Source organism: Pleurodeles waltl, chromosome 3_1 (genome assembly GCF_031143425.1).
Source record: "Pleurodeles waltl isolate 20211129_DDA chromosome 3_1, aPleWal1.hap1.20221129, whole genome shotgun sequence".
Lineage (NCBI taxonomy): Eukaryota > Metazoa > Chordata > Amphibia > Caudata > Salamandridae > Pleurodeles > Pleurodeles waltl.
In genome coordinates, this window is record NC_090440.1 from 326,145,119 (window position 1) to 326,171,958 (window position 26,840).

General features: G+C 46.6%; 1 protein-coding gene across 2 annotated transcripts in view; it reads right to left on the reverse strand.

Moving 5' to 3' along the window:
- Positions 1-26,840, reverse strand: part of DMXL2 (Dmx like 2) — a 1,615,381-nt gene that overhangs the window by 1,153,386 nt on the left and 435,155 nt on the right. For both annotated transcript variants that reach the window (XM_069222485.1, XM_069222484.1), the window contains exons 16-17: positions 25,429-25,548; positions 11,109-11,336 (exon numbers count right to left, since the gene is read on the reverse strand). In XM_069222485.1, coding sequence (XP_069078586.1) covers positions 11,109-11,336; positions 25,429-25,548 — 348 coding nt within the window. The remainder of the gene's footprint in view (positions 1-11,108; positions 11,337-25,428; positions 25,549-26,840) is intronic.

Below are 26,840 nucleotides of genomic sequence, written 5' to 3' on the forward strand. Positions count from 1 at the left end.
GCCTTACACCTGATGTGTATTATCAGTTTACTGTTATGCCCTTTGGCTTAAAGAATGTTTCTGCCACCTTCCAAAGGTTGGTGAATCAAGTCCTTGCTGACTTGGAGTCCTTCTGTGCAGCATATCTAGATGATATTGCTGTCTTTAGCTCCAGCTTGCAAGATCACCTGGTCCACCTGGGGAAGGTTTTGCAGGCCTTTCAATTAGCAGGCCCTCTATTAAAGCACCTAAGTGTTAAATAGGGCAGGGCACAGTTGTTAACTTGGGCCACCTGATAGGTAAGGGCCAAGTGCAACCCTTACAACCCAAGATCTAGACAATTCTGGACTGGGAAGCTCAAAATACCCAGACTCAAGTCAGAGCCTTCTTTGGCTTGACTGGTTATTACAGGAGGTTTGTGAAGGGATAGGGATCCATTGTGACACCCCTCACAGAACTGACCTCAAAGAAAATGCCAAAGAGGTTATACTGGACTCTTGACTGTTAACAGGCCTTTGACACACTGAAAGAAGAAATGTGTTCAGCACCAGTTCTTAAAACTCCAGATTATTGTAGGCTGTTCATTATGCAGACAGATGCCTCTCAACATGAGATAGGAGCAGTCCTGTCCTAAACGAATGATGAAGGCTTTGACCAGCCTGTTGCTTTCATTAGCAGGAGGATACTCCCCGGGGAGCATCACTGGAGTGCCATTGAGAGGGAGGCCTTTGCTGTGGTTTGGTTGGATAAAAAGAGGAGACCATACTTGTTTGGTACTCACTTTGCTGTTCAAACTGACCACAGACCTCTCAGATGGCTAATGCAAACTAAAGGTGAGATCCCTTAACTTTTGAAGTGGTCCATATCCCTACAGGGAATGGACTTTTTAGTGCAACACAGACCTGCGACTGCCCATAAAAATGAAGATGGTCTTTTCAGGTTCTTCCACTTATACAAGGAATACCCTCTTGGGAAAGGTTAGTCTCATCCTCTTGTTTTTTTTTTTGTTTTTTTGGGGGGTTGGGGGGATGTGTAGGAAAGTGCCAGTATTGACATGGTTACCCCCTACTTTTTGCCTAGTGTTGATGCCAACTTTAACTGAAAGTGTGCTGGGACCCTGCTTATCAGGCCCCAGCACCAGTTTTCTTTCCCCAAATCCGTACCGTTGTTTCCACAATTGGCACACCCCTGACACACAAATAGGTCCCTTGTAAAAGGTACCCCTGTTGCTAAGGGCCCTGTGGCCAGGGACAGTCCCCAAGGGCTGCAGCATATATTATGCCACCCTGGGGGAACCCCTCACCAAGCACATGCACACTGCACTTGCAGCTTGTGTGTGCTGGTGGGGAGAAAAAGGCAAAGTTAACATGGCACCTCTCTCAGTGTGCAATGCCCACAAACCACCGCCTGTGGCATAGGTAAGTCACCCCTCTAGCAGGTATTACAGCCCTAAGGCAGGGTACACTATATCACAGGTGAAGGCATAGCTGCATGAACAATATGACCCTATAGTGTCTAAGTCCATTCTTAGACATTGTAAGTGCAGTGTAGCCATTTTAGGTATATGGTCTGGGAATTTGTAATAACAAGCTCCAAAGCTCCATAATGGCTTCACTGAATACTGAGAAGTCTGGTATCAAACTTCTCACCACAATAAACCCACACTGATGCTAGTGTGGGATTTATTAGAAAATGCACCCAGAAGGCATCTTTGAGATGCCCCCTGTATGTTAGCCAAACTGCTAGTGCAAGACTGACAGGTCTGTGCCAGCCTGCCACTTTCAGACAAGGTTGTGACCACATGGGGTGAGAGCCTTTGTGCTCTCAGTGGTCAGAAACAACGCCTGTCCTGGGTGGAGGTGCTTCACATCTCTCCTATGTAGGAACTGTAACACATGGTGGCGAGCCTCAAAAGCTCAAGCCTCGTTACAGTGACCCAGGGCACCAAGCTAGCTGAGTTGCCCACACCCCTTGAACAAAGCCCCGCTTTTGGCAGCAAGTCCGGCAGGAAAATTAGGGAAAACAGGGAGGAGTGACAACCCTGGCTATGTCCACCCCGAAGGTGTCCAGAGCTGAGGTGACCGCCCCTCCCTGTAGAAACCTCCATCTTGTGTTGGAGGGCAGGGACCAACAGGATTAGAATTGCGTCCCCCTCCCCAAAGGGACTGGACACAAGAAGGGTTTAGCCACCCTCGGGGACATTAGCCATTGGCTACTGCCCTCTGACCAATGTAACACCCCAGAAATCCAGGATTTAAGGGCTCTCCTGAACTCAAGTCATCAGATTCCTGGTGACCTGACAAGAAAGAAGAAGGACTGCTAAGCTTAAACCCCAGCAGAGAATAAGGAAGTCGACAACTGCTTTGGTTCCAGACCTACCGCCCTGTGTCCTGCTTCAAAGAACCTGCAAAAGAACAGCAATGCATCCAGCAGGACCAGTGACCTCTGCCAAGCTCCACAGGACTGCCCTGCACCCAAAAGGACCAAGAACTCCTGTGGACAGCGGCCCTGTCCAAGAAGAAACAACAGCTAAGTACTCCAACCTTATTCCAAATGCGTGGGTACAAATCATTCTTCACCAGACGCCCACGGCCAGTGTCCAGGCGGTCCAACCGGCTAGAGATGATCCCCACGCAATTCCGAGCAAGTGCCCACCCTAGGTTGACCTCTCCACCCCTCCACGACGATGCCTGCAGAGGGAATCCCGAGGACCCCCTGACCGCGAAAGCTCCAGACGAAGATATCCAATGCCTAAAGACCCACAGCACCCGCAGCCCCCAGGCCTTGGAGAAACCGACCCCCAGTGCAGTAATGTCCGGCAGGCAGCCCTCCTCCCTGTCCGGCCTGTGGTTTGCCCGAGACGACCTCCTGGACCTTGCCTGCAGCCTCTGAGTGACCCGGAGGTCCCCTCACAGAGAATCATTGGAGACCTGACACTTTGTTAGCACCCTGCACCCAGTCGCCCCAGTGCCGCTGAGGATGTATGTTTGGTGCCTACTTGTGGCCCCCCCAGTGCTCCTCTAAACCACCAAGTCTGCCCTCCGAAGACGCAGGTACTTACCTGCCTGCATATCTAAAACTGAGTGCCCCTATTCTCCATAGGAGCCCATGCAATATTTACCTACACTTTAACCTCTGCATCCAGCCAGCTCCCGTGTTGCTGGTGGTGGGTGTTTGGGGTTAACTTGAACCACAACCCGTGGACTTCCTAACCCACCAGAGACTGGAACTGTAAGTGTTGTACTTACCTGTAAAACTAACTTTTCTTACCTTCAGGAACTGTTCTTGAAAATTGCACTTTTAGAATAGATTATTGCCAATATTTCAAAAACTGTATAACATATCGATTTCAAACAAAGTACTGTTGATACATGTGTGAAATACAAATCTTTTGAAGTACTTACCTACAACTTGAATCCTGTGGTTAAATAAATTAAGAAAATATATTTTTGCTATATAAAAAACACTGGTCTGGAGTTGTCATGGAGTGTGTGATTCTTCTATTGTCTGTGTGTGTACAACAAATGCTTTGCACTACCCTCTGATAGGCCTAACTGCTCGACCACACTACCACAAAAGAGAGCATTAGTACTATCTACTTTAGCCTGTTTTAAGCCTCTGGGGAACCCCTGGACTCTGTGTATTCTATTTCAAAATGAGATTTACTGTGCACAGAGTTGGATTCCTACAACAAGCATCAGAGAAAGAAGATGCCTAACGGAGGAGCAATTGTGTAATGTCTTGAAGATTACAGATGTCGATGTAGGTGGAGCAAGTATCAGTATCTTTGGCTTTATTGCTGCTCTTATTAGAACATCATTCAAGGCTGTGATGATATCTATCGGTGGCGCTAAATATGGAGGTGATGGATGAAAGGATGGAAGGTGAAGCAGTTTGCAAAGAATGTGAATTAACAGGTGTTCTTTACCTTCTTCCCAAATGTCGTTAACGTGATCGCCTGGAGTGACTTCTAAAAGAAGACCTTGATTGGACGTGAGTACTCTTGACAAGGTCCTACTGGATCAGATGAAAGCACTGCTTTAGGATCTGGTCTTCTGGGTTAAGGTGGTACCCAAGGACTTGCCAGTTTAAGTGGCACTGGAAGAGTAACTTGTGGAGTAATTGGGGTGGACAAAGAAAGACATAGGTATTGAACTCTCTGGATAATGAGTCACTGAGAGACGTATCAAAGATGTGACTCCATGAGTTAAAGAATAAGCCCTCGAGTACTTGGACTCTTTGCCAGATCTCAGCACAACTAGGTTCTACGGCACTCGGACGTCGACGAACTATGCCATTGGACTTATCAGGGTCCTCAACTCCGGTTACCTTTCATCATTTTGGTCTTTCTTCCATTAAGCTTCAGATGCGAAGAGTAACTCTACTTTGTGGTCCACGTATTGATCTTGATTTTATTACTTCGTCCATTAGCCTTGAAAAAGTCACCAGTGTGACTAAACATGTGTTGGCTGTTTCTGGAGCGATGTTCTCTTTCACTGAATGTAACTTCGCCTATAAATAAAGAGATTATCTTTCAAGGAAAGATGTGAACACTGACGTGCCTGTCCTCTTCTATTCAACAGAAACCTTGCACTACGGATCTTCAATACTTGTGTGATACTGTTGATACTGTGTGCTGTGGTCTGTTTTGTGTACTTGGAATCATACCTGTTGGGTAGTATCCTTTTTAGCTTTCTTACCCACTCCTATGAAAGCTGAAACATCCTTGAAGCTGCTATCTTTGAGGCCAGCTGTTGTTTTTCGATTATCATGGTGAATACGATGTTGATTCCAATCAATGCCTTAACGTCGAGTGGACCTCTTTTACTTATTTTGACATCTAACGAGAATGGGGTTTCATTGCTGAGCGTGACTGGTGTTTCAATACTGAGTGGTGCTTCAATGCATGCTGCCACAATGTAGTGAGTAGGTCATGTCTGTGCCTGTCCTCAACATCAAACAGGAGCATAATCTATTCTAAAGGTGATGTCTCTTTGCAGATCTTCCCTTATGGGAGCTTTTGTAGACGGCATAAGGAGCACTGATATAAGGAGCACCCCATTCATGCCCTTTAGAATTTCCTGCAAGTGAATGAAAAAATGTTACTTACCTGTAACTGTGGTTCTCCAGTATTGGTATATTTCATAGATTCACATGCTTGAATCATACCCTGTCATCGAAGTGGGAGTCCCAAGGTACATAGAAAGCACAAAATTTAAATTTTACATTGAAGTTAATGGAATAATACATTCATTTGATAGCTTATAAGTGTTATGAGAAATTACCCAAAGTCCAGCCAATCAGGCGATAGCACCCTTTACAACCCTCACCACAGAGGCTCCAGTCTCTCAGATTTTCTAGCACAAGTGATGCATAAAAGAATAAGACATGAGGTGAGCCTCTATGGGGAAGAGGGTGGGTTACGTGAATCTATGAAAGATACCAATACCAAAGAGCCACAGTTACAAGTAACTTATTTTCTTCTCCAATATTGCGAAATCTTTCATAGATTCCCATGCTTGAATCAAAATAATTAGCAGTAAACATATATATAAATATATGTGGATGGTGGGAAAAAGAATACCTGTCTCACCTTATGCAAATAAATTCTGTAGAACTGTTTGTCCTACTGTTGCGTCCATCCTGTCTGTGGCATCTAGGCAGTAGTGCCGAGTGAGGGTGTGCCTGCTAGACCACGTTGCCACTTTACATATTTGTTGTATAGGCACTCCTGCGAAGAGAGCTGCAGAGGTGGAGACAGATCTGGTAGAGTGGGCTTTGACGTTGGTTGTCAATGGTTTTCCTGCTAGTTGGTGACAAAATTGTATGGCAGTGGCGATCCACCGAGCTATAGTCTGTTTGGTAACAGGATATCCCTTTCTTAGTTGTCCATAGGCTACAAACAATTGATCAACTTTGCTACAGCTGCTAGTCTTTTGTATGTAGAATTTGAGACATCTCTTAATATATAGGGAATGTAGCTCTCTTTCTGTTGGATTTTGAGGATTTGGGAAAAAAGGTTTTCAATATTACTGGTTCATTCAGATGAAAGTTCGAGGGAACTTTGGGGATACATTTAGGTTTCGTTGTGAGGATGAGTGTCCGACTTAAATTGGAGAAAAGGTTGAGTGATTGTGAATGCCTGAATGTCACCGACCCTCTTTGCTGAAGTAAGCGCTAGGAGAAGTGCTGTCTTCCAGGAACTGTATTTCAACTCTGTCTTGTGTATAGGCTCCAATGGATGCTTCATAATTTGTGATATTACAATATTGGGATGCCAGGGAGAAGGAGGGATTTTATCTGGAGGCAACAACCTGAATAGTCCCTTAAGGAATTGTTTTACTATTCTGGAGGACCATAAAGATGGAGAATTAGCTGAACAGCGAAATCTAGAAACGGCTGCCAGGTGAACCTTGATGGATGAATGAGAAAGACCTGATTTTAACAAGTGAAGAAGATACGGAAGTATCTGTTCTGGTGCGGATGTCAGAGGGTGGACATCGGAATCCTTACACTGGATACAGAATCTTTTCCATTTGAGTTTGTTTGTTTTATTTGTAGTCTGGTATCTAGCATTAGGGAGCACTTCACGACAATCAGTTGCAATATTTAGCTATGCAAATAAATTGAATTCAGGAGTCAGGCCGATAACGGAGGAGAAGTCGGGTTGGGATGACTGACCTGGTCTCGATTCATCATTAGTAAGTTCGGCATTGGTTCCAGCAGAATTGGAGGTTGCTCCGAGAGGATTAGGCGCTCCGTGAACCAAAACTGGCATGGCCACTTCAGGCTATCAGTAACAGCTAGCAAGGTTCTCTCTTCATCTTCTTCAGAACTCTTGGGATTAGCGGAAGCGTGGGGAAAACGTAAGCATAGATTCCTGACCATTTGATCACAAATGCATTCCCCTACGACCCTCTCTGCGGTTTCCAGCTTGCATAGTACTGGCATTTTTTGTTTTCCTTTGTCGCAAAGAAGTCCAAACTGGGCTTGCCCCAACGAAGAAAAAGATGACTGGGAGTATTCTGGTTGAGCTCCCACTTGTGGCAGGTGCTTGAGGTCCTGCTTAATGACTCCACAAGGGTGTTGGATACTCCTGGAACGTGTTGTGCCCTGGGAGTTATGTGATGTCAAAGTGCCTAATTCCATATCTCTTGCGCCTGGAGAGACAGCGCTGGTGAGCATGTACCACCTTGCTTGTTGAGGTAGCGCATGCTTGAGTTGTTGTCGGTTTGGATCAAAACCAATGAGCCCCTGATTTTGGTTAGGAAGGATTTGAGCGCTAGAAAGACGGCTTTTAACTCTAGCATGTTGATGTGGAGTATTGCCTCCTGGGTGGTCCATTTCCCTTTCACTGTCAGGCCTTGGAGATGCGTGCCCCATCCGTCTAGGGACACGTCTGTGGTCAGACCATGTTCTGGGCTTTGATTCAGAAAGGAGAGACCTTTGGAGATGTGTACCGTCTTCAACCACCATTTCATGGCCTGATTCATTGGTGGGGTTATTTGAATGATGTCGAAAGATTCAATTATTTGTGTCCACTGGCTGTCTAACTGTTGTTGAAGTGATCTCATGTGGAGAAGGCAGTTTGGTATCAACGAAATGCAATATGAGAGCATTCCCAGAAAAGATTTGTAGATCCGGACAGAAGTGGACTTTCTTTTGTCAAGGCGCAGCACTAGATTTCGAATCTTCTGCCTGTTTTGAGAGGCGAAGGCTTTCGCTTGTTCCGTATCTAGTACGGCTCCTAGAAAGGTGATGTTGGCTGACTGAGTTAGGTGAGATTTTTGGTAATTGACTGAGAGGCATACGGTATAGAAGAGAGATAAGAATGTTGCTGTGTCTCTGGCTGCTTGGCACGCTGTGTTCGCTTTTATGAGCCAATCGTCCAAGTAGGGAAACACATGAACTCCCTTTTGTCTGTGATGTGCTGCCACTGGAGCCAAGACCTTGGTGGACCCTTGAGGAGCTGATCTCAGACCGAATTGTAACGATCTGAATTAGTAGCGGGTGTCTGCTACCTTGAAGCTTAAGAATTTCCTGTGGCTGGGGTGAATAGGCATATGAAAATAGGCGTCTTGGAGTTCTAAAGCCGTCATGTGATCCCCTTGATTGAGAAATTGTAATACATCCTGAAGAGTGACCATACAAAATACTTGTTTTTTCAGGATTTTGTTCAGCTGTCGAAGATCTAAGATGGGGTGCCAGTCTCCTGTCTATTTCCAAATGAGGAAAAAGCGAGAGTAGAAGCCTCTCAGACTTTGGTACAATCTCTATTGCTCCCTTGTCCATCATTGTGGTAATTTGCAAAAGGAGCTCTTTGGTACATCTGGAGGAGTTTGTTGAAATTCCAGGGTATCCCCTCTGCTGATAATATCGAGAACCCATGGGTCTGAGGTGATCTGGGATCAATGGTGGAAGAAGCTGAAAATTCTGCCCCCTATCCGAGTATTGGAATAGGGGTTGGAGGCAGGAACCTGGTGGAGGTCAGTGTTTTTTGGATGTGTCCTTGCCCCTACAGGAAGATTTTAATCTGGTGGGACGTCTGTAGGCTGCAGATGGTGGTTTCCTATAGGTTTGTTGTTGCTGTTGCTGCGTGGTGGCTGTTCGAAACGGTTTCTGGTAAGGTTGGTATTGTCTATATTGGTGGAGGCCTCCTCTGAAGGAGTAAAGTCCTCTACCTCTTGCCCCTCAAAAGAGTTGCCTTCTGAATTGTAAGGTACCCAAAGACCTAGCCATGTCCTCGTCGTTTTTATAGATTGTAGTGCCTCATCGACATGCTTGCAGAACAGGAGTTCTCCATCATATGGCATGTCTAGAACTCTCATCTGAACCTCCGGGCGGAAAGAAGTGGCCTTTAGCCATTCCTGACATCTTAGTACTGTAGCTGGCAAAAGCTTGTGGATGATACATCTATTTCACAATTCATGATCTCAGCGGAGATCTTTTCTCCCTCTTGTAAGATCTTCTGCGCTTCAGCTCTAGCATCCTCAAGAAGGAGATCGATGTACTGGGAGATGTCCGACCACATCTGGCAGTCGTATCGTCCTAGGATCGCTAATGAGTTTGCTGCCCTGACCGTTGTAGCCGTCATTCTGGAAAAAATGTCCTACTGTGTCCAAGCGCCGTCCTTCCTTATCTGGGGGCGCGGAAAGCAGAGAGGGTGGTTATCAGGACCTGCACTGGGCTGCCTGAGTTATCAGAGAGATGGGTTTGGGCTGACCAATCAAACAAGCTGGTGAGTTTTCCGGCGCCTTGTATTTTTTGTCTAATCTGGGAAGTACCTCTGGTCTGGAGGACAGGGTCTGCATCACCTTAAGGCCTTCTTTGCAGGTGAAATCTAGAAGATGTTCTGGAGGTACAGGCAATACCTTACTGGGTGACGTATATGATGGTAGTAATGTCTCTTGAGCGGATTTACACCTTACTGTTATTAATCGTAAGGGTAAAAAGGAAGATTTTGCTGAAACAACTGCAGTCTAAAGTGTAGGCGTTGTGTCTGCAGGAAAGAAATGCAGTCGACGGAGCTATCATCATCGGTATGTATGTTGTCATCTATGGATTAGTCAACAGTATCAGCGTCGACGATTTCGAAGTCTTTGTGGTAGTCGATTTCTTAACTGACATCGATAGGCTTTATGTTAAAAAATTTTAAGAAGTCAATGGTGGCAGATATCTAGAGGTTTTTTACATTTTTATTGTACTGGCAGCTGGTGTGGAAGGTTCAGAATGACCCTTCTCTTTCTTTGAAGTGGAAGGAACTTCATATGGTTTTTCCCCTCACAGGATGCATTTTCTTGGCTGTCTTTATTTGTTTTGGAGAGAAACTCTAACCAGATCTTTGCCTCTTTCTCAATGCCACTGAGGTGTCAGAGAGGGGCTATTCCTTGGATTTAAGCTTTTGAAGCCAAAGCAGGAGCCTGGCTTCCCTATCTCTCAAGGTCTTGAGAACAAAAGGTTCGAAAGATTTTACAATCTTTCTCCCGATTTAAGCTTTTGAAGCCAAAGTAGGAGCCTGGCTTCCCTGTCTCTCAAGGTCTTGAGAAAAAAGGTTCGACAAATTTTACAATCTATCTCCCTGTGTTCTGGGTGAAGACGGTAGATGCAGTCTTTCTGAGGGTTCTCACAGTGAAGCCTTAGCTTTCCATGGGTGCTGCAGGGTCGAAATAAACCTTTCTTGGCTGTAGACATGATGTAGAAGTCACAGTTGTAGAAGCAAAAAACAGTACTCCGAAGAATTCCTGTCAGGAAATAGTAAACAGAGCACAGCTCAGGGACACTCCCTTCACACAACGTGTTGTAGAAAATCTGAGAGACTGGAGCCTCTGTGGTGAGGGTTTTAAAGGGTGCTCTCGCCTGACTGGCTGGACTTTGGGTCATTTCTAATAACACTGATAAGCTATTAAAGTGAATATATTTTTCCATTAACTTCAATTTAACATTTTAATTTACTGCTCTCTGTGTGCCAAGGGACTCCCACTTCGACAACATGGACCGACTGAAGCATGTGAATCTATGAAAGATACCCCAATACTGGTGAATTTATGTTTCTGCTCTGCTGCATTCATCCGTCCTTCAAAGTTTATATGTACATTTTGTGACAGTCTTATCAGTCATTAGGAATGTGATCTTCTAGCAACCAGACAACAGGTAGGTTGTGGGTGTTAGATTAGGGCTTCTTCTTACCATACAGAGAGAACTTCATAAACATGGATAGCAGTTTGTGAAAAACAAGTTTGGCTACTTTGGCCTTTAATTAGGCTGCAAAGATATGTATTCATATTTTCAAAGTAAGCTTTTCTATTGAAAAGTGTAGTATAAATACCCACGCATAAACACACACACACACACAGGTGCTAGAATTCGACATGTACATTGTGCAATTCAGTCTTTATAACCATTTATGCGAGAAACCCAACAGAATAACAAAAAGATCCAAATTATATTATACATCCAACACGCTATCATTTAGTTAATTTTGTTGCATTGCAAATATGCACCAATAGTTTCACCAAATGTTCTGATCAAGTAGAATACAATTTCAGAGGGTACTGATTCTTGCTAAGATGAGAAAAAGGCATCACGATGAACTGAACTGCAATATTTATTGGAAACAATTGCTCAATTACCTGCAGATGGCGTCACTCTGATTATTTCCACACCACATGGAAGTTTAAGTGGCCGACGATAGACCAGACTAGAGTTCAAAATAAGTTTACTGGCAGTCTGAAGATTAGCAATTGATGCAGAACGCGTCATGGAACTAGTACCCGGAGATGTGTCTGGAGAGGACTCTGCATTAAGTTGCCCAGGTACAGCTAGACGATTTTCTGATGTACAGATCTCAGTATCTTTGGCTGTGTAATCAAATTTGAAGTATTAGGTTAATCAGATACAGTACGTCAGGAAGCGGAAGTTGATATAGGTTAATCAGATATAGTACAAATACACATTTTACTTATGGCTCTGTTTGGAATAACATTCTTCTTGGAATGTATAACCAAGCAACTTTAAGCAATCAGAGATGGCGAACTGGATTCCATTCAAAACCCTGAATTAATCTCAATGTTTATAGACCTTTTCTATATTACTTAAGGCTACAGAAAAAAGCATAGGCTTGAAAGAGATGTTTGAGAAATATTTCAAAATTCCTGTATCAAGATTAACCTAGCTTCCCGTTGTGTTAACAGGTTATATCTATGTCATAAGACGTAGAAATCAACAGGTAATTTGGTAATAACATACTCATAAATCCAAAACATGGGAGGAATGGCCTTCAAAATGCAACCTTTCAGCATGCACGAGTTGGTATAGATTGGTTACTTGGGTCATAAATTATAAGAAAGCTGGTCCCAAATCCAGTCGCTTTTACAGATGAAATTGCCACAGACAACTTACTTCAGAAAGAACTCAAAAACCACTGAATTAATTTATACCAAATCATCCAGGCATATAGAGTTGAGCAACATTTGGCATCTTTTCTTGGTTTGCTGTACTTTTGTTCAGCCAATCTCAGCGTCGCAGGGAGTCCACAGGAGCAGAGGCAGCGCCCACAGGAGTCCCACAGGACTGGGAGACAAGAGTAGCAGAAGAAGCCCATGCAGCACTACAAAAGAGGATCCCACGCTGCAGGAGAACAACGCAAGAGGCTGTGCTTTGCAGGATGGAGTGCTGGGGGCTGGAGCTACACGTCGCCTGCAAATCCCTTGGAGGAGATGCAAACAAGCCTTGGCAGCTGCAAGAGACACAGTGCACAGGGGTACTGTCTTTCGTGAGAAGACAAAGGCTTACCTCCACCAAAGTTGGACAGCTGGCAGAGAGGACCAAGAGGATACTCAGGACCACCACCTGTGATGCAGGATCCACGCAGCTCAAGATGAGGGGAGATCCATGCAGCCAGTCGTTGCTTGTTGTAGGGGCCTGCAGTTGCAGGGGAGTTACTCCGTCAATCCAAGGAGGATTCCTTCTTCTTCTGCAGGCTTAAGAGTTGCAGTCTTCTGAGGATGCACAGCCGGGGAAATGTTGCAAAGCTGGCAGGAGATGTGGAAACAAAGTTGCAGAAGAGACTTCTTCACTGTGGCAGTGTTTGTCGGTTCCTGGAGGGTCCAGTCGCGGTTCCAGTGGAGGTTGCAGAGGAATCCTGATGTAATCTTGCAAGCCGAATCTGAGGACCCACCCAAGAGAGAGACCCTAAATAGCCATGAAAGGGGGATTGGCCACCTAACCAGGTAACCACCTATTAGGAGGGGGCTCTGAAATCACCTGCCTGGACACTCAGATGCTCCCAGAGTTCCCTGCCAACTTTGGAAATAAGATGCAGAACCCAGGGACTCTCTGGAGGAGCTCTGGGGACAACCCCTGGGGTGGTGATGGACAGGGGAGTGGTCACTCCCCTATCCATTGTCCAGTTTCATGCCAGAGCAGGGACTGGGGGTCCCTGAACCAGTGTGGACTGGTTAATGCACAGAGGGTGCCAAATGTGCCCATCAAAGCAAACCAGTGCCTTGGGGAAGCTACCCCTTCCAAGATAGTCACACCTATTTCCAAAAAGAGAGGGTGTTACCTCCCTCTCCCAAAGGAAATCCTTTGTTCTGCCTTCCTGGGATTTATCAGATCAAGCAGGAGGGCAGAAACCTGTGTGGGGTGGCAGCAGCTGGGCTGCCCGGAAAACCCTGTAAGACTGGTGGTAGCAATACTGGGGGTCTGCTAAGGAGCCCCACAGAGTGCATGGAATCATACTTCCAATACTTGCAACAATATTTGGGTATGATTCTCACATACTTGATACCAAACGTACCCAGGTTTGGAGTTACCATTATGTAGCTGGACATAGGTAGTGACCTCTGTCCAGTGCACACGTAAAATGGCGTCCCCGCACTCACAATTCCAGGAAAATGGATCTGGAGCTTGTGGGGGCACCTCTGTTAGTGCAGGGGAGCCTTCCCACACAGTAGCTGCACCCTGCCCTATGGGCTGAGAGGGCCTACCATAGGGGTGACTTCTAGTGACCTTGTGTAGTGACCTGTAGTGAAAACGGGTGCATGCACCAGTTTCACGCAGGCTGCAAAGTTAGGCATGCAGAACCCTTTGCATGGATCCCTATGAGGGGCAGAATAACTGCTGTAGCCCATAGGGATCCCCTGGAACCCCAATGCCCTTGGTACCTAGGTACCATATACTAGGGACTTACATGGGGGGGGACCAGTATGTCAATTCTGGGAAGAAAAAGGTACAATTTAGAGGAGATAGCAAAACTACTGGGGTCCTGGTTAGCAGGATCCCAGCAGATACAGACAAACATACTGACAACAGGCAGAAAATGGGAGTAACCATGCCAAGAAAGAGGATACTTTTCTACACTTACCTTCAGTAATGCTCTTTCTGGTGGACATTCCTCACCTTTGAATACTGCCCAGGTGCCTGACTGAATTCGGAAACGTTTCTTCAGTGCTCCCATGCACACTACAGTGAGCTCAGGGATTGGAGCAGGGCCTGACACAGCTCGAATCCGGGTTGAATCGCCACGTCTGCAGATCATCAGCCATCTCCTCTAACATCTGGATAACACTTGTCAGATTTCCTTGATGCTGTGCCCACAGGAACCTCAGATTCCATTGCACAGCTTGCATATGCAATCTGGTGTACCTTACAAGGAGGAAGCTAAGAAAACTCAGAGCTTCACTCGCCTTGATCCAGGATTGAGGGTAAAACATAGAGATCATAGCCTGAAGGAGGCAATGCACAGAAGTGCACAATGTGCAAGAGAGTTCCAATGAATTAAATCCTCTGCAAAGGAGTCAGGTGCAACTTTGGCTAGTTGATAGTGAACCCCAATAATGTTGGGAAGTTTGCGGTCATCTGGAGGTGGTCAATGACAGACTGTGGCGAGGGGGCCTTCAAAAGCCAGTCATCAAGGAAGACTGGTAGCCCTGACTTCCAAAGGCAGGCAGTGAGCACTGCCATCACTTACGTGAACACTCAGGGGGCGCTGGTGAGACCAAAATGGAATACAACAAACTGAAAATGTTCCTGGCCTACCATGCACTGCAAATAATGCCCCAGCTACTCAAAGACAGGCATATCAAAATAGGAGCCCTGCAGGTCCAAGGGCACCAACCAGTCGGGTGGGCCCAGGGCACACAGGATTAGGGCCAACATAAGCACTTCGAATTTCCCCTTCCGCAGGAAGGCATTCAGAGGCCAAAGGTTCAAAATAGGCCTGAGAAATCTGTACTGTTTTGGCATGCACCACTAAGGCCAAACTAATGTGGTTTGGGGGCTGCTGGTGGACTGATGTCCCTAACGGCCCATGTGCTGTCTTGTAAGACCTACGTCCACAGCCTTGAAAGGATTAAGAGTGAATGTTGTACTGGGTGGGGGAGACCGTCTCTGACTAAGTACCAGCCCTGTGGAATAGCTATTGAACTTATTCAACTGTTGTACAAAATGTTTGGCAGGGCTCAATAGGCCAGAGTAACAAAACGTTGTGACCCCATCGAAGTACATGTCCATAAAAGAGGCCAACACATCTCCGGAAAATCCTGCAGAATTAAGCCACACATGCCTAATACTACAACACTTGTGCCGACTGCTCGCCCCAGGCAATCAGTAGCATGTAGACCAGCCCAAATGCCATATTTGGCTACATCTTGACCATCATCAATTGTCTGAGCTAAGGCGGTTCTAAGGTCTCCAGGACCACCAGCAAGATCTTGCGACCATGTCCCACAGGACATTTGTATAGTGATCCACTCAGCAAGCAGCATTTACTCAAGGCAATACCAGGCTGGACGAGAAGGAAAATAAACGCTTGCCAAAAGCCTCAATGCTCTTAGATTCCCTGTCTAGAGGAGTGGTGGGAAATGAGTTGCGATTCACCTTACTGGTTGAGGTCTAAACCTCAAGGCTCTCTGGAGTAGTGTGAGAAATTGGTTTGTTGGCTGAGGTCGATGAAACCCTCCTCAAGCAATAGCCACAATCCTATGTCAGAGTGAACCACAAAGTCAGTAAACTAACCTGTGCTTAACCGTCTGGTAGCTTGGCACAAAAGCAGTCGGCAAAGTGTAAGTATTTATGAAGCACAAAATCAGTGATAAAGAAAAAACACTACACAAGAAAAAGCCCACAAAACTTTAGAAAAATAGAGTAAATTGTAATAAATTATTAAACAACAAAGTGACAAAAATCTACTCAGTAGAACCAGAGTAATGAATTTTGAAAGTTTAGACTACAAAATAGCATCTAAAAGATCAACTCTCCAACCCCAAATATCTAGTCAGGAAAGCCTGGGGCAAAGTCAAAAGTTATAGCCGGCTGCAATGTAGCGTGGATAAGATACACCGCATGCTTTGGGCCCAGTCTCCACTTACCTTCGTACTTAGAAAAAATTAAAGAAGAAAATTTCTGAGAAAGTAGCATTCAGCGTGGCAAGGCAGATGGCCTTGTCCGAGGAGGAGGTGTCATCATTGGGGAGACGCTAGCTGAAGCTGCGGTGAAGATCCCAATGTTTGGACTTGGTCTTTTTTTTGGGGGGAATTCGAAAATCTCCAGCAGGACGAAGTTGCGGGCTCCAGCTGACAAAGAATCCGTAAGTCCCGATACTCCTATTGCGAGGAGCAGCTGAAGAGGAATTGCTGCTGCAGAGAAGAATATAGCAGGAGCTGCTGCAAAATCAGGTCGAAAGGCGACACACCTTGGGAAAATCGACAAGCAGGTAAGTCCCAGTGTCCTCTCGGTTCTCAATGCATTTTTTGAGGGAAAAGTCCCAAGATTTGAATCTGGGCTATCTGGGCACCTTTAGCACCAGTTCAAAGGGCCCAGAACTGGAGTCACCACTTGGACTGTCAGGACTCACTCAGTTAGGGTCAAGCTGCGTATTTAATACGATTGGAGTCTTTTTTGTCCCCGAGGCTCTGATCAGGAGGCCAGCCAACCAGCCCTTGGAGTCACTTTAGAAGTCCTGGGTTAAAATAGAAGAGCAGAGCTCAAGCAGCAGGACAAACATCTGGTGGCTCAGAGAAGGCTTAAGGTAGCAGAGGAGTCCTTCTTGGTGCAGCAAAGCAGTCCTTCTGAAGTACACAGAGTCCTTCCGCAGTTCCAGGAGTGAACTGAAGTGTGGGTCTGAGGGTCCTATTTTTTTACATGGTGCCTCCTGTACAGTGGGAGAAACTTCTGGAGACTACGCCTCAAAGGCATGTCTTTAATTTCCTGCCTCCCTGCCCTGCTCCAAATCTGTCCGCAAGCACAATAGGCAAATGTGAAGCTCTTTATGCGAGAGCAGTGAACAACCAATTGATGTACAAGTGGGGCTGTGCACAGCTCTGCCCTCTTCACTCTTATCCAGCCTCAGAGGGCCCATCCAGGTACACCTAGCCCCTTCTATTGTGTGACTGTCTGACAAAATACACAAAGGCCAACTGTACCCAGTCATGTGATATAGTGTGCACATAGTCCAGGGGTTCCCCAGAACCTTAACAGAGGCTAAAGTAAATAATACTAATGCTCTCTTGTGGTCGAGCAGTTAGGCTTATCAGAGGGCAGTGCAAAACATTTGTTGTACACACAGTCAATAAATGCCGCACACACTCAATGACTAACTCCAGGCTTAAGTATTTACATTGGACACATATATATATATATTTATTTTTTTCAGGAACTAAAAGCATCTGGTTGCAGGTAAGTACATTTGCAAGTAAGTATTGAGCATATGTATCAATAGCACTTTGTTTAGATTTGGCAAAGAAATTTTTTTTTACAGGCAAGTAACATTTTCCACTTTTAAAAGTTGACATTGCAATTTTCAGAACAGTTGGGGGGAACAGTTTCAGTGCAGTTTTGAGGTAAGTACTTGACTTACAGTTCCAGTCTCTGGGGCTTAGAATGTCCACTGGTCAGGCTTCAGGATGACCCCAAACTTACACCACCAGCTTCACAGGGAAGCTAGGTGTAGAGGTCTGAGTTCAAGCTCGATTTAGAATGGGATCCTATGGACACTGGGTGCACTCTGAAACAGATCTGCTAGCAGGGAAGTAGCCGTGACTTTGGAGGGAAGACCTGGGGTGTTTAGGTGAGAAATGGGAGGGGGCGGTGGGTTGGGGGACAGGTCAGCACCAAACACACACCCTTAGCAGCACAGGGGCAACCGGGTGCCAGGTGCAAACACAGCTCCCAATGCATTCCTGCAGGGGGATTTCGGGGGTCACAAAGATGCTGCAGGGTGGTTTCAGGGGGTTGGTTCTGGGAAATCACAGGCTGGACAAGGAGGAGGACTGCCTGCTGAACATTACTGGACAGGTGGTCGGATTCCCAAAGGCCAGGGGGGGGCAACAAGGGCAGGGGTACCTTTAGGCGTTGGGAATCTTCATCCGGTTATGTTGTGGTCAGGTGGGGTCCTCTGAATTTAGGCTGCAGGCGTCATTGTCTTGGCCAGGAGGGGTCACCCAAGGGTGGACACAAGGTCGGAATTGCCTGGGGACCTGCTCTGGACTGGAGGCCACCTGGATACAGGTCATGGGCGTCAGGTACAGAGTGGGCAAGACTTGCGGATCCAGGGACATTCTGGAGTACTTTTGGAGGGTATCTTCTAGACAGGGCCACTCTACTCTGGAGTTCTTGGTCCTCTGGTGGGCAGGCAATCCTCTGGGGGTTTGGAAAGGTCACTGGCCCTGCAGGATGTGTTGCATTTTGGAAGGGGGGGGGGGGTTGGTTTATCAGTCCTTCTTTGTTCTTTTAGAGGTCCCCAGGCATCTGGTGAGTTAGGTTCAGGGGAGCCCTTAAATCCTAGATTTAGGGGTGTTACAGGAGTCAGAGGGCAATAGCCAATGACTACTGTGTCCCTGAGGGTGGTTACACCCTTCCTGAGCCCACTGTCTTTGGGGAGAGGGGGCATGCTCCTAACTCTATTGGTCCCTGTCCTCCAAACCAAGATGGAGGATTCTACAGGGAGGGGGTCACTTCAGCTCTGGACACCTTAGGGGTGGTCCTACCTGCAGTGGTTACTCCTCCCTGTTTAACCTAATACTCCTGCCAGATTTGCCGTCAAAAGTGTGGCTTTGTCCGAGGGGTGGGCATCTTAACTAGCTGGAGTGCCCTGGGGCACTTTAACAAGATGGTGAGCCTTTGAGACTCACCACCAAGTGCTACAGTTTCTGTAGGGGCGAAGTGTGAAGCACCTCCACCTAGAGCATGCATTGTTTCTGGCCTCAGAGAGTGCAAAGGCTCTCACCCCATGAGGTCAGAAACCTGTCTTTTAGTGCAGACTGGCACAAACTGGTCAGCCTTACACTAAAGGGTTGGTTAAAATACAGGGAGCATCTCTAAGATGCCCTCTGGGTGCATTGTACAATAAATCCAAAGCTGGCATCAGTGTGGGTTTATTGTGCTGATAAGTTTGATACCAAAGTTTCCAGCCTTCAGTGAAGCTATCATGAAGCTGTGAAGTTCGCGACAAACTCACAGCCCATGTACTTAATATTGCACATGCAGCTATACCCTCACCTGTGGTACAGTGCACCCTGCCTTAGGGCTGCAAGGCCTGATAGAAGGGTGAAATACCTATGCCACAGGCAGTGGTTGGTGGGCATGGCACCCTGAGAGGGATGCCATGTCAACTTTACCTTTTACTCCCCACCAGTACAGACAAGCTGCAGTGGCAGTGTGGGAAGCTGCCCTGGTGTGTGGTGAGAACCTATGGTGTTATCACCTTATACCAGGTCCAGGTATCTTCTATTAGTGAGGTGTAGACCGTGTCTAGGAAGTCAGGGCTCTCTAGAGGTAGCTGTGGATGAGCAGCCAAGACGTATCTAGGAGACATGCAAAGCTTATGCAATCCCACTACAGTCACACAGCACTTACACACATGAAAGAACCACACAGTGTTACAAAAATAAAGGTATTTTATTATAGTAACACAAATACTAAAATACTGAATAGGCAATACTCCAATAAGAGGTAAGTAAAAACACTTATGTACACATTAGAAGTCAGTGATTAGCATAGAAAGCAACAGCAAATAGTAAAAACAATAGCAAATAGTAAAGGTCCTAAGCGGAAACCAAACCATATACTAAGTAAGTGGTATGTGAAAGGCAGACCCTCACCCAAGGAATTGGAATCGGTAGAGGGGAGTTGGAGGACCTAGGAATCCCAAAAGGTAACTACCAGGGTGCCCCCCAGTGACCAGGAGAGAAGATCTAAGTGCCTGGTTTTTCCCCAAACCCACAGGATAGCTTTGGAAAAGGACTGTGCAAGACCCAGACAAGACTGGAAGAAACCAAAGGTGGATCCTGACAGAGGAGGGCCTGGAAAAAGGGACCAAGTCCAGTTCGAGTTGGAGTATTAGGCTTTGGCAGAAGCAAACCCTTCTGTAAATACAGGACCAGGTCGACTGTGGATGAAGAAAGTCAGCAGTGCAGCACAGGAGCAGAAGAGGAGTTCTAGAAGTGATGCAGGTTATGTCCCACGTCGGCAGTCGTGTTGCAGTCAGTCAGTGGTGCTGGAAAACCACCAACAAGACTTAGCAAATGCAACCGTTGGAGAAGAAGGTTTTGAAAGGCTGAACAGGACCAGTAAGGCCCAGGAGACTTGACCCAAGGAGGGGAGTCCAAGGTGACCCTCAGCAGCTGGGAGAGTCACAAGAAGAGGAAGCAGACCTCAGGCGACCCCATAGGCAGCAGGTGCAGAAGTTGCAGTGAGGCCCACCCGGCACACCTGGAGAGGAGTCCAACGTAGCTGGAGCAGCAGACAGAAGACTCTGTTTTGCTGGGAAGAGTGCGGAAGGCCGGGCTACACGAAGCCTGAAGATCCCTGGGAGGAAGAACAAACAAGCCTTGGTAGCTGCAAGAGTCACAGTGCACAGGGGTTTTCCTGCAAGGAGAGGCAAGGGCTTACTGTTGGATACCTGGTAGAGAGGACCAAGGGGGACCACTCCCGACCACCACCGGTGATGCAGGATCCAGGCAACTCCAGAGGAGAGAAGATCCACGCAGTCGGTCGTTGTTGCAGTTGGTACCTGCGGATGCAGGGGAGTGACTCCTTCACTCCAAGGGAGATTCCTTCTTGTGCAGACTGAAGACTTTTCAATCCTCAGATGATGCACAGCCGGGAAAATGTTGCAATTGCTGGAAGGAGCCAGAGAAACAATGTTGCAGAGCGAGTAGTCATTATAGTTGCAAACTGTCGGTTGCTGGAGGGTCCATTTTCAGTCCCGGTGGCCAGAAGATGAAGTAAACAATGCAGAGGAGTCCTGCTGGAACTTGCACATCGAATCTGAAAACCAACTGAAGAGGGAGACCCTAAATAGCCCAGGAAGGAGGACTGGTCACCTAGCAGGTTGACCACCTAACAGGAGGGGGCTGTGATGTCACCTGCCTGACCTGGGCACTCTGATGCTCCCAGGGGCCTCTGCCCACGTTGGATTCAAGTTGGCAGAAACAAGTGCCCACCTGGAGGAACTCTGGGTACCACCCCTAGGGTGGTGATGGACAGGCGAGTGGTCACTCCCCTTTCCTTTGCCCAGTTTCACGCCACAGCAGGGACATGGGGTCCCTGGACTGGTGCAAACCAGTTTATGCAAAGAGGGCACCAAATGTGCCCTTCAAAGCATATCGGTGGCTTGGGAAGGCTAACCCTCCCAAGCCATGGAACACCTATTTCCAAAAGGAGAGGGTATTGACTCCCTCTCCTACAGAAAATACTTTTTTCTGCCTTCCCATGCCTGAGATGGTCAAGCAGTAGGAGGGCAGAAACCTGCCTGAGGGGTGGCAGCAGCGCAGGCTGCCTGGAAAACCCTGGAAGACTGGTAGGAGCAATACTGGGGTGTCCCCTAAGATGCATGCAGAGTGCCTGGAATCATACAACCAGTGCTGGCAACACTATTGGGGTGTGATTCCGACATGCTCAATACCAAACATGCCCAGGTTCGGAGTTACCATTATGTAGCTGGCCATAGTGACCTGTGTCCAGTACACAGGACAAATGGCTTCCCCGAACTTATGAAGTCCAGAACTGGAGTTTGTAGGGGGCACCTCTGCTCATGTGGTAGTGCCCTTACACACAGGTACCTGCATCCTGCCCACAGGGGTGACTTATAGTGACCTGATAGAGTGACCTGTTAGAGTGATACCAGGTCCAGATATCTTCTATTAGTGAGGTGTAGACAGTGTCTAGGAAGCCAAGGCTCTCTACAGGTAGCTGTGGATGAGCAGCCAAGACTTATCTAGGAGACATACAACGCTTTTGAAATACCACTACAGTCACACAGCACTTACACACATGAAAGAACCACACAGTGTGACAAATATAAAGGTACTTTATTATGGTAACAAAAAACTAAAATACTGAATAGGCAATACTCCAATAGGGAGTAAGTATACACACTATTCTGTACACATTAGAAGTCAGTTATTAGCATGGAAAGCAATAGAAAATGGTAAAAACAATAGCAAATAGTGAAGGCACCTAGGGGGGCGACCAAACCATATACTAAGTAAGTGGAATGTAAAAGGCAGTCCCCCACCCAAGAAAGTGGAATCGGTAGAGGGGAGCTGGAGGAACTAGGAACCCCAAAAGGTAAGTACCAGGGTGCCCCCAACCCCAAGAGACCAGGCAAGAAGTACGTACGTACTTGGTTTTTCCCCAAACCCACAGGGAGAGCTTTGGAAAAGAACTGTGCAAAACCCAGACAAGACAAAGAAACCAAATTCTGACAGAAGAGGACCTGCAAAAAAAGGAGACCAAGTCCAGTTCAAGTTGGAGTGTCCAGCGGTGGCAGGAGCCACTACCCACCCATCTGCAGATGCAGGACCAGGTCGACAGTAGATCAAGAAAGTCAGCAGTGCAGCACAGGAGTAAATGAGGAGTTCAAGAAGTGATGCAAGTGATGTCCCACGTCGGCGGTCGTGTTGCAGTCAGTCAGTGGTGCTGGAAAACCACCAACAAGCCTTGGCAAATGCAAGAGATGGAGAAGAAGGTTTTGCAAGGCTGAAGAGGACCAGCAAGACCAAGTGGACACGACCTAAGGAGGGGAGTCTAAGGGAGAGTCAGAAGAAGAGGAGGCAGCCTCCACAGGCAGCAGGTGCAGGAGTTGCAGTGAGACTTACTCAACAAACTTGGAGAGGAGTCCCCACATCGCTGGAGAATCAGGAAGGAGACTGTGCTTTGCAGGGAAGAGTGCTGGAGCCTGGGGCTACCCGGATCATGAAGATCCCTTGGAGGAGGAACAAACAAGCCTTGGTAGCTGCAACAGTTGCGGTGCACAGGGGTACTGTCCTGCAAGAAAGGCAAGGGCTTACGATCTCCAAAGTTGAAAGGCCGGTAGACAGGACCAAGGGGACCACTCCCGACCACCACCTGTCATGCAGGATCCTTGCAGCGCCCGGAGGAGAGAAGATCCACGCAACAGGTCGTCATTGCAGTTGGGGCCTGTGGATGCAGGGGAGTGACTCCTTCACTCCAAGTGAGATTCCTTCTTGTGCAGACTGAAGACTTTGCGTCCTCAGAGGATGCACAGCCAGGGAAATGTTGTAATTGCTGGAAGGAGCCAGAGAAACAATGGCGCAGAGCAGAGTCAATGCTGGAGTTGCAGATTGTCTGTTCCTGGAGGGTCCAGTTGCTGTCCCGGTGGCCAGAAGATGGAGTAAACAATGCAAAGGAGTCCTGCTGGTGTCCTGCATGTCGAATCTGAAGTCCCACTCAAGGGGGAGATCCTAAATAGCCAAGGAAGAAGGATTGGTCACCTAGCAGGGTGACCACCTATCAGAAGGGGGCTGAGACATCACCTGCCTGACCTGACCACTCAGATGCCTCTGCCCACCTTGGATTCAAGATGACAGAATCAAGTGGCCACCTGGAAGAGCTCTCCACCACCCCTGGGGTGGTGATGGACAGGGGAGTGGTCAACCCCCTTTCCATTTTCCAGTTTCGTGCCAGAGCAGGGACAGGGGGTCCCTGGACTGGTGCAAACTGGTTTATGAAATGAGGGCACCAAATGTGTTCTTCAAAGCACACCGGAGGCTTGGGGGGCTACCCCTCCCAAGCCATGTAACAGCTATTTCCAAAGGGAGAGGGTGTTGCCTCCCACTCCCAAAGTAAATCCTTTGATCTACCTTCCTCTGCTTGAGTTGGTCAAGCAGCAGGAGGGCAGGAACCTGTCTGAGGGTTAGCAGCAGCGCTGGCTGCCCAGAAAACCCCAGAAGACTAGTAGGAGCCATGCAGGGGGTCATCTAAGGAGCCCCCAGAATGTATGGAATCATACAACCAATATTGGCAACAGTATTGAGGTATAATTCCGACATGTTTGAAGCCAAACATGCCCAGGTTCAGAGTTACCATCATGTAGCAGGACACATCTGTGTCCAGTACATGGGTAAAATTACGAAGTCCAGGAAAATTGAGCTGGAGTTTATAGGGGCACCTGTGCTCATGTACTGGTAACTGCACCCTGCCCTCTATGCTAGGAGGGCCTGCCATAGGGGTGACTTAGTGACCTGGTGCACTGACCTGTAGTGAAAGGGTGCATACACCTTTTCACACGGGCTGCAATGGCAGGCCTGCAGACACATTTTGCAAGGGCTGCAGCCCATGGGGAACCCCTGGTGACCCAATGCCCTGGGTACCTAAGTACCATATACTACAGTCTTATATGGGGGCACTAGTATGCCAACTGTGGGGTGTGCTAAGTCCTAAGCAATGGAATTTAGAGGGAGAGAGCACAGTCACTGGGGTCCGGCTTAGCAGGTTTCCAGTGAACACAGTCAAAACACACTGACAGCAGGCAAAATGTGGGGGTAACCACGCCAAAAAGAGGGTACTTTCCTACAGGCAATGTGCATGTGTTTGGAGAGGGGCCCCTTAGGGTGGTATAATACATGCTGCAGTCCTTAGGAACCCTCCTTGGTCACAGAGCCCTTGGTACCACTGGTACCTTTTACAAGGGACTTATCTGTGTGCCAAGGGTGTGCCAATTTTTTGGTCCTAACGGAGACAAGGTGGCGTTTGGCCGTGGACCGCCCCGACTACACACATTCCCTGAAGAAGTCCGTTTGGACGAAACTAGTTGGCTATGGAATTTGTAATTCTCAAATGGATTAATAAAATACAATGAATTCACCTAGTAGATTTTGAACCATTTATTTTGATGAACTCTGAAGACATGAATCAGAAAGTTTTTGCACATTAACAAACATATGGTTGTGCCGGGTCTTCCCTTTTTTCAATACTTGTCCATTTTGTCCCTCACGGTCTCTGCAACAGATGAGCCGAGCCCTACCTCCATCTCCCAGCCCGGTCAGATCTCTCGTGCGGTCCGCTCTTCCAATGCCTCGGCCTGATCGGCTCCAGTCTCAGCAGTCCCGATGGCTCAACTCTTACTTTCCCCACTATTTCTATGTGGGAAGCTTCCGGATTAAGGATTTAGGCGTTTAGGAGCTGCGGAGCTCCTTTAGATGGTGGTCATCTCCGCGTGAGCCTAGCCACCTACCTCACAAATTATTAAGAAAAAATGATGTTCAATGGATCCCACACATGCATAGAGATTTTCTACTACTTATGGATATCAGAGAGAATCCCGTGACATAGAACGGTTAATTACAAATCTAACAGTCCTTGGGTAGTAATGTGATCACTCATGGTTTAGTCTGCCATCCGTCATCAGTGAACAGATGTTTGGAGTTATCCAATGGATTGATTTGCCTCACGGATTTCATTACAGTTGTGGGAAACCACTCATCAATCTTCCATGGTAGGGTCAGCTCCTGATCAAAACAAATTGGTCTTTTTGGTGGTTGAAGAACTAAAGTTCTCACCTTGTGGACATGCGGAGCAGAGATACAATAGAAAAATTGTGAGGACAAGTTAGCTTTCTCTAAAATCACATTTTTCAAAACAACCATTTCAACACCAAATTAAAAAAATTAGATATTGTCGGGATTTCTGAAAGGCTGGTTCACTCACCTGTACATGCTTGAACTGACTGTAAATGAAGGTGCCACATATTGAGAACAGACTGGTTCTGAAGGTCCTTTTCAATCACAACCAGGAAGAATTTTTCAGAGAATGGTGGTGGGCGATAGCCTAAAGATATATATATGTGTTATTACCTCATAACAATGCCACGGAAATTATACTAAAACTTTATTTTTCTGTCCTACAGGTTTTTTTTTAGTTTTTTTTTTTAGAATCACTTGATAGGTAAAGGAGAATCTGTTATGTATTTCTTTTCACCATGGGGAAAAATATAAATAAGGAAATGCTGAGTCAGGCTGGATGTTATATAAAGTCTTTAAAATCTGAATCTGATCATTAACATTCTCTTCCCCACCCTCCAAACCCACCACCTGAACTTTTCTAGATGGGGTGGCTAGGTAGATGAGTAAATTCGTTTAATACACATTTCTGAAATATGTGTTAAAAAACTGCTAAATGAATGCAGGCAGAGGGCATGCCACCTACCCTTTTTTGAAGGACCTTATTACATCAAAACATGCTCCTGTGTTTGAGTATGATTGTGCCGTCATATTAGATGCTTGAAGAGCAATAGGCAAAACAATATGCTTTAAACCCCATATGGAGAAGCCACTGTGAAGGGGTGAAAGATAGGAGGGGCCCAGCCAACAAATTAACAACGAGAGACGTGCCTTCAAAATATTTGACATGTAAAACATGCAACAAACAATATTTAAAAAAATATGATACATTCTCGAAATGTAAAAAAAAAAACTATTTCTTTAACATGCAGAAGAGTTTCACCTCAGGGTATCACAGTATATCAATGCAGAAGAGGTGCTTATTACAAGCAATAATTTTACAACCTCGTTTAGAAATCATTGGCCTCTCATACACATGTGACTAAGTGAACAATTGGTTGCCGACCCACACAGTTTTTTTCTTGTGACAAGAGTACAGAAGGGCGTATCTTCAAAGGCATCTTGGCGTGCATTTTCCAGTTCCTAGCTGGGTGCGGAGACTGGCTTTGGCAGTGTCCGAAGTGGGTTTCCACTGGATTCATAAATCCACACAGAACCATCACACGCCCCTCGTAACCATTTAAGAATGTGTTTAGCCCTGTTGTGAGGTTACTTTAGCTCACAACCTTAGCTAGTACCCAGACACATTATTTTCTAGGCCTGCAGCTTGTGCCCCTTCACTCCGAGGCATGCATTTTTGTATTCCTCTATTATTTAGCAGAAGCCTTATTTTAGAGGATTTGTTTTTATTATTTGATCAGCTTGTCCTTTTCCTCAGACTTATGTTATTCTTTTTTCTGCAAAGCATTTTAATTCTGTGCTTTATTCAAGGTAGTACGTGTTTAGTTACAAATTATTACTGGTACAAAGCGTTCATCATGTCCCTAACTCTTTTACACA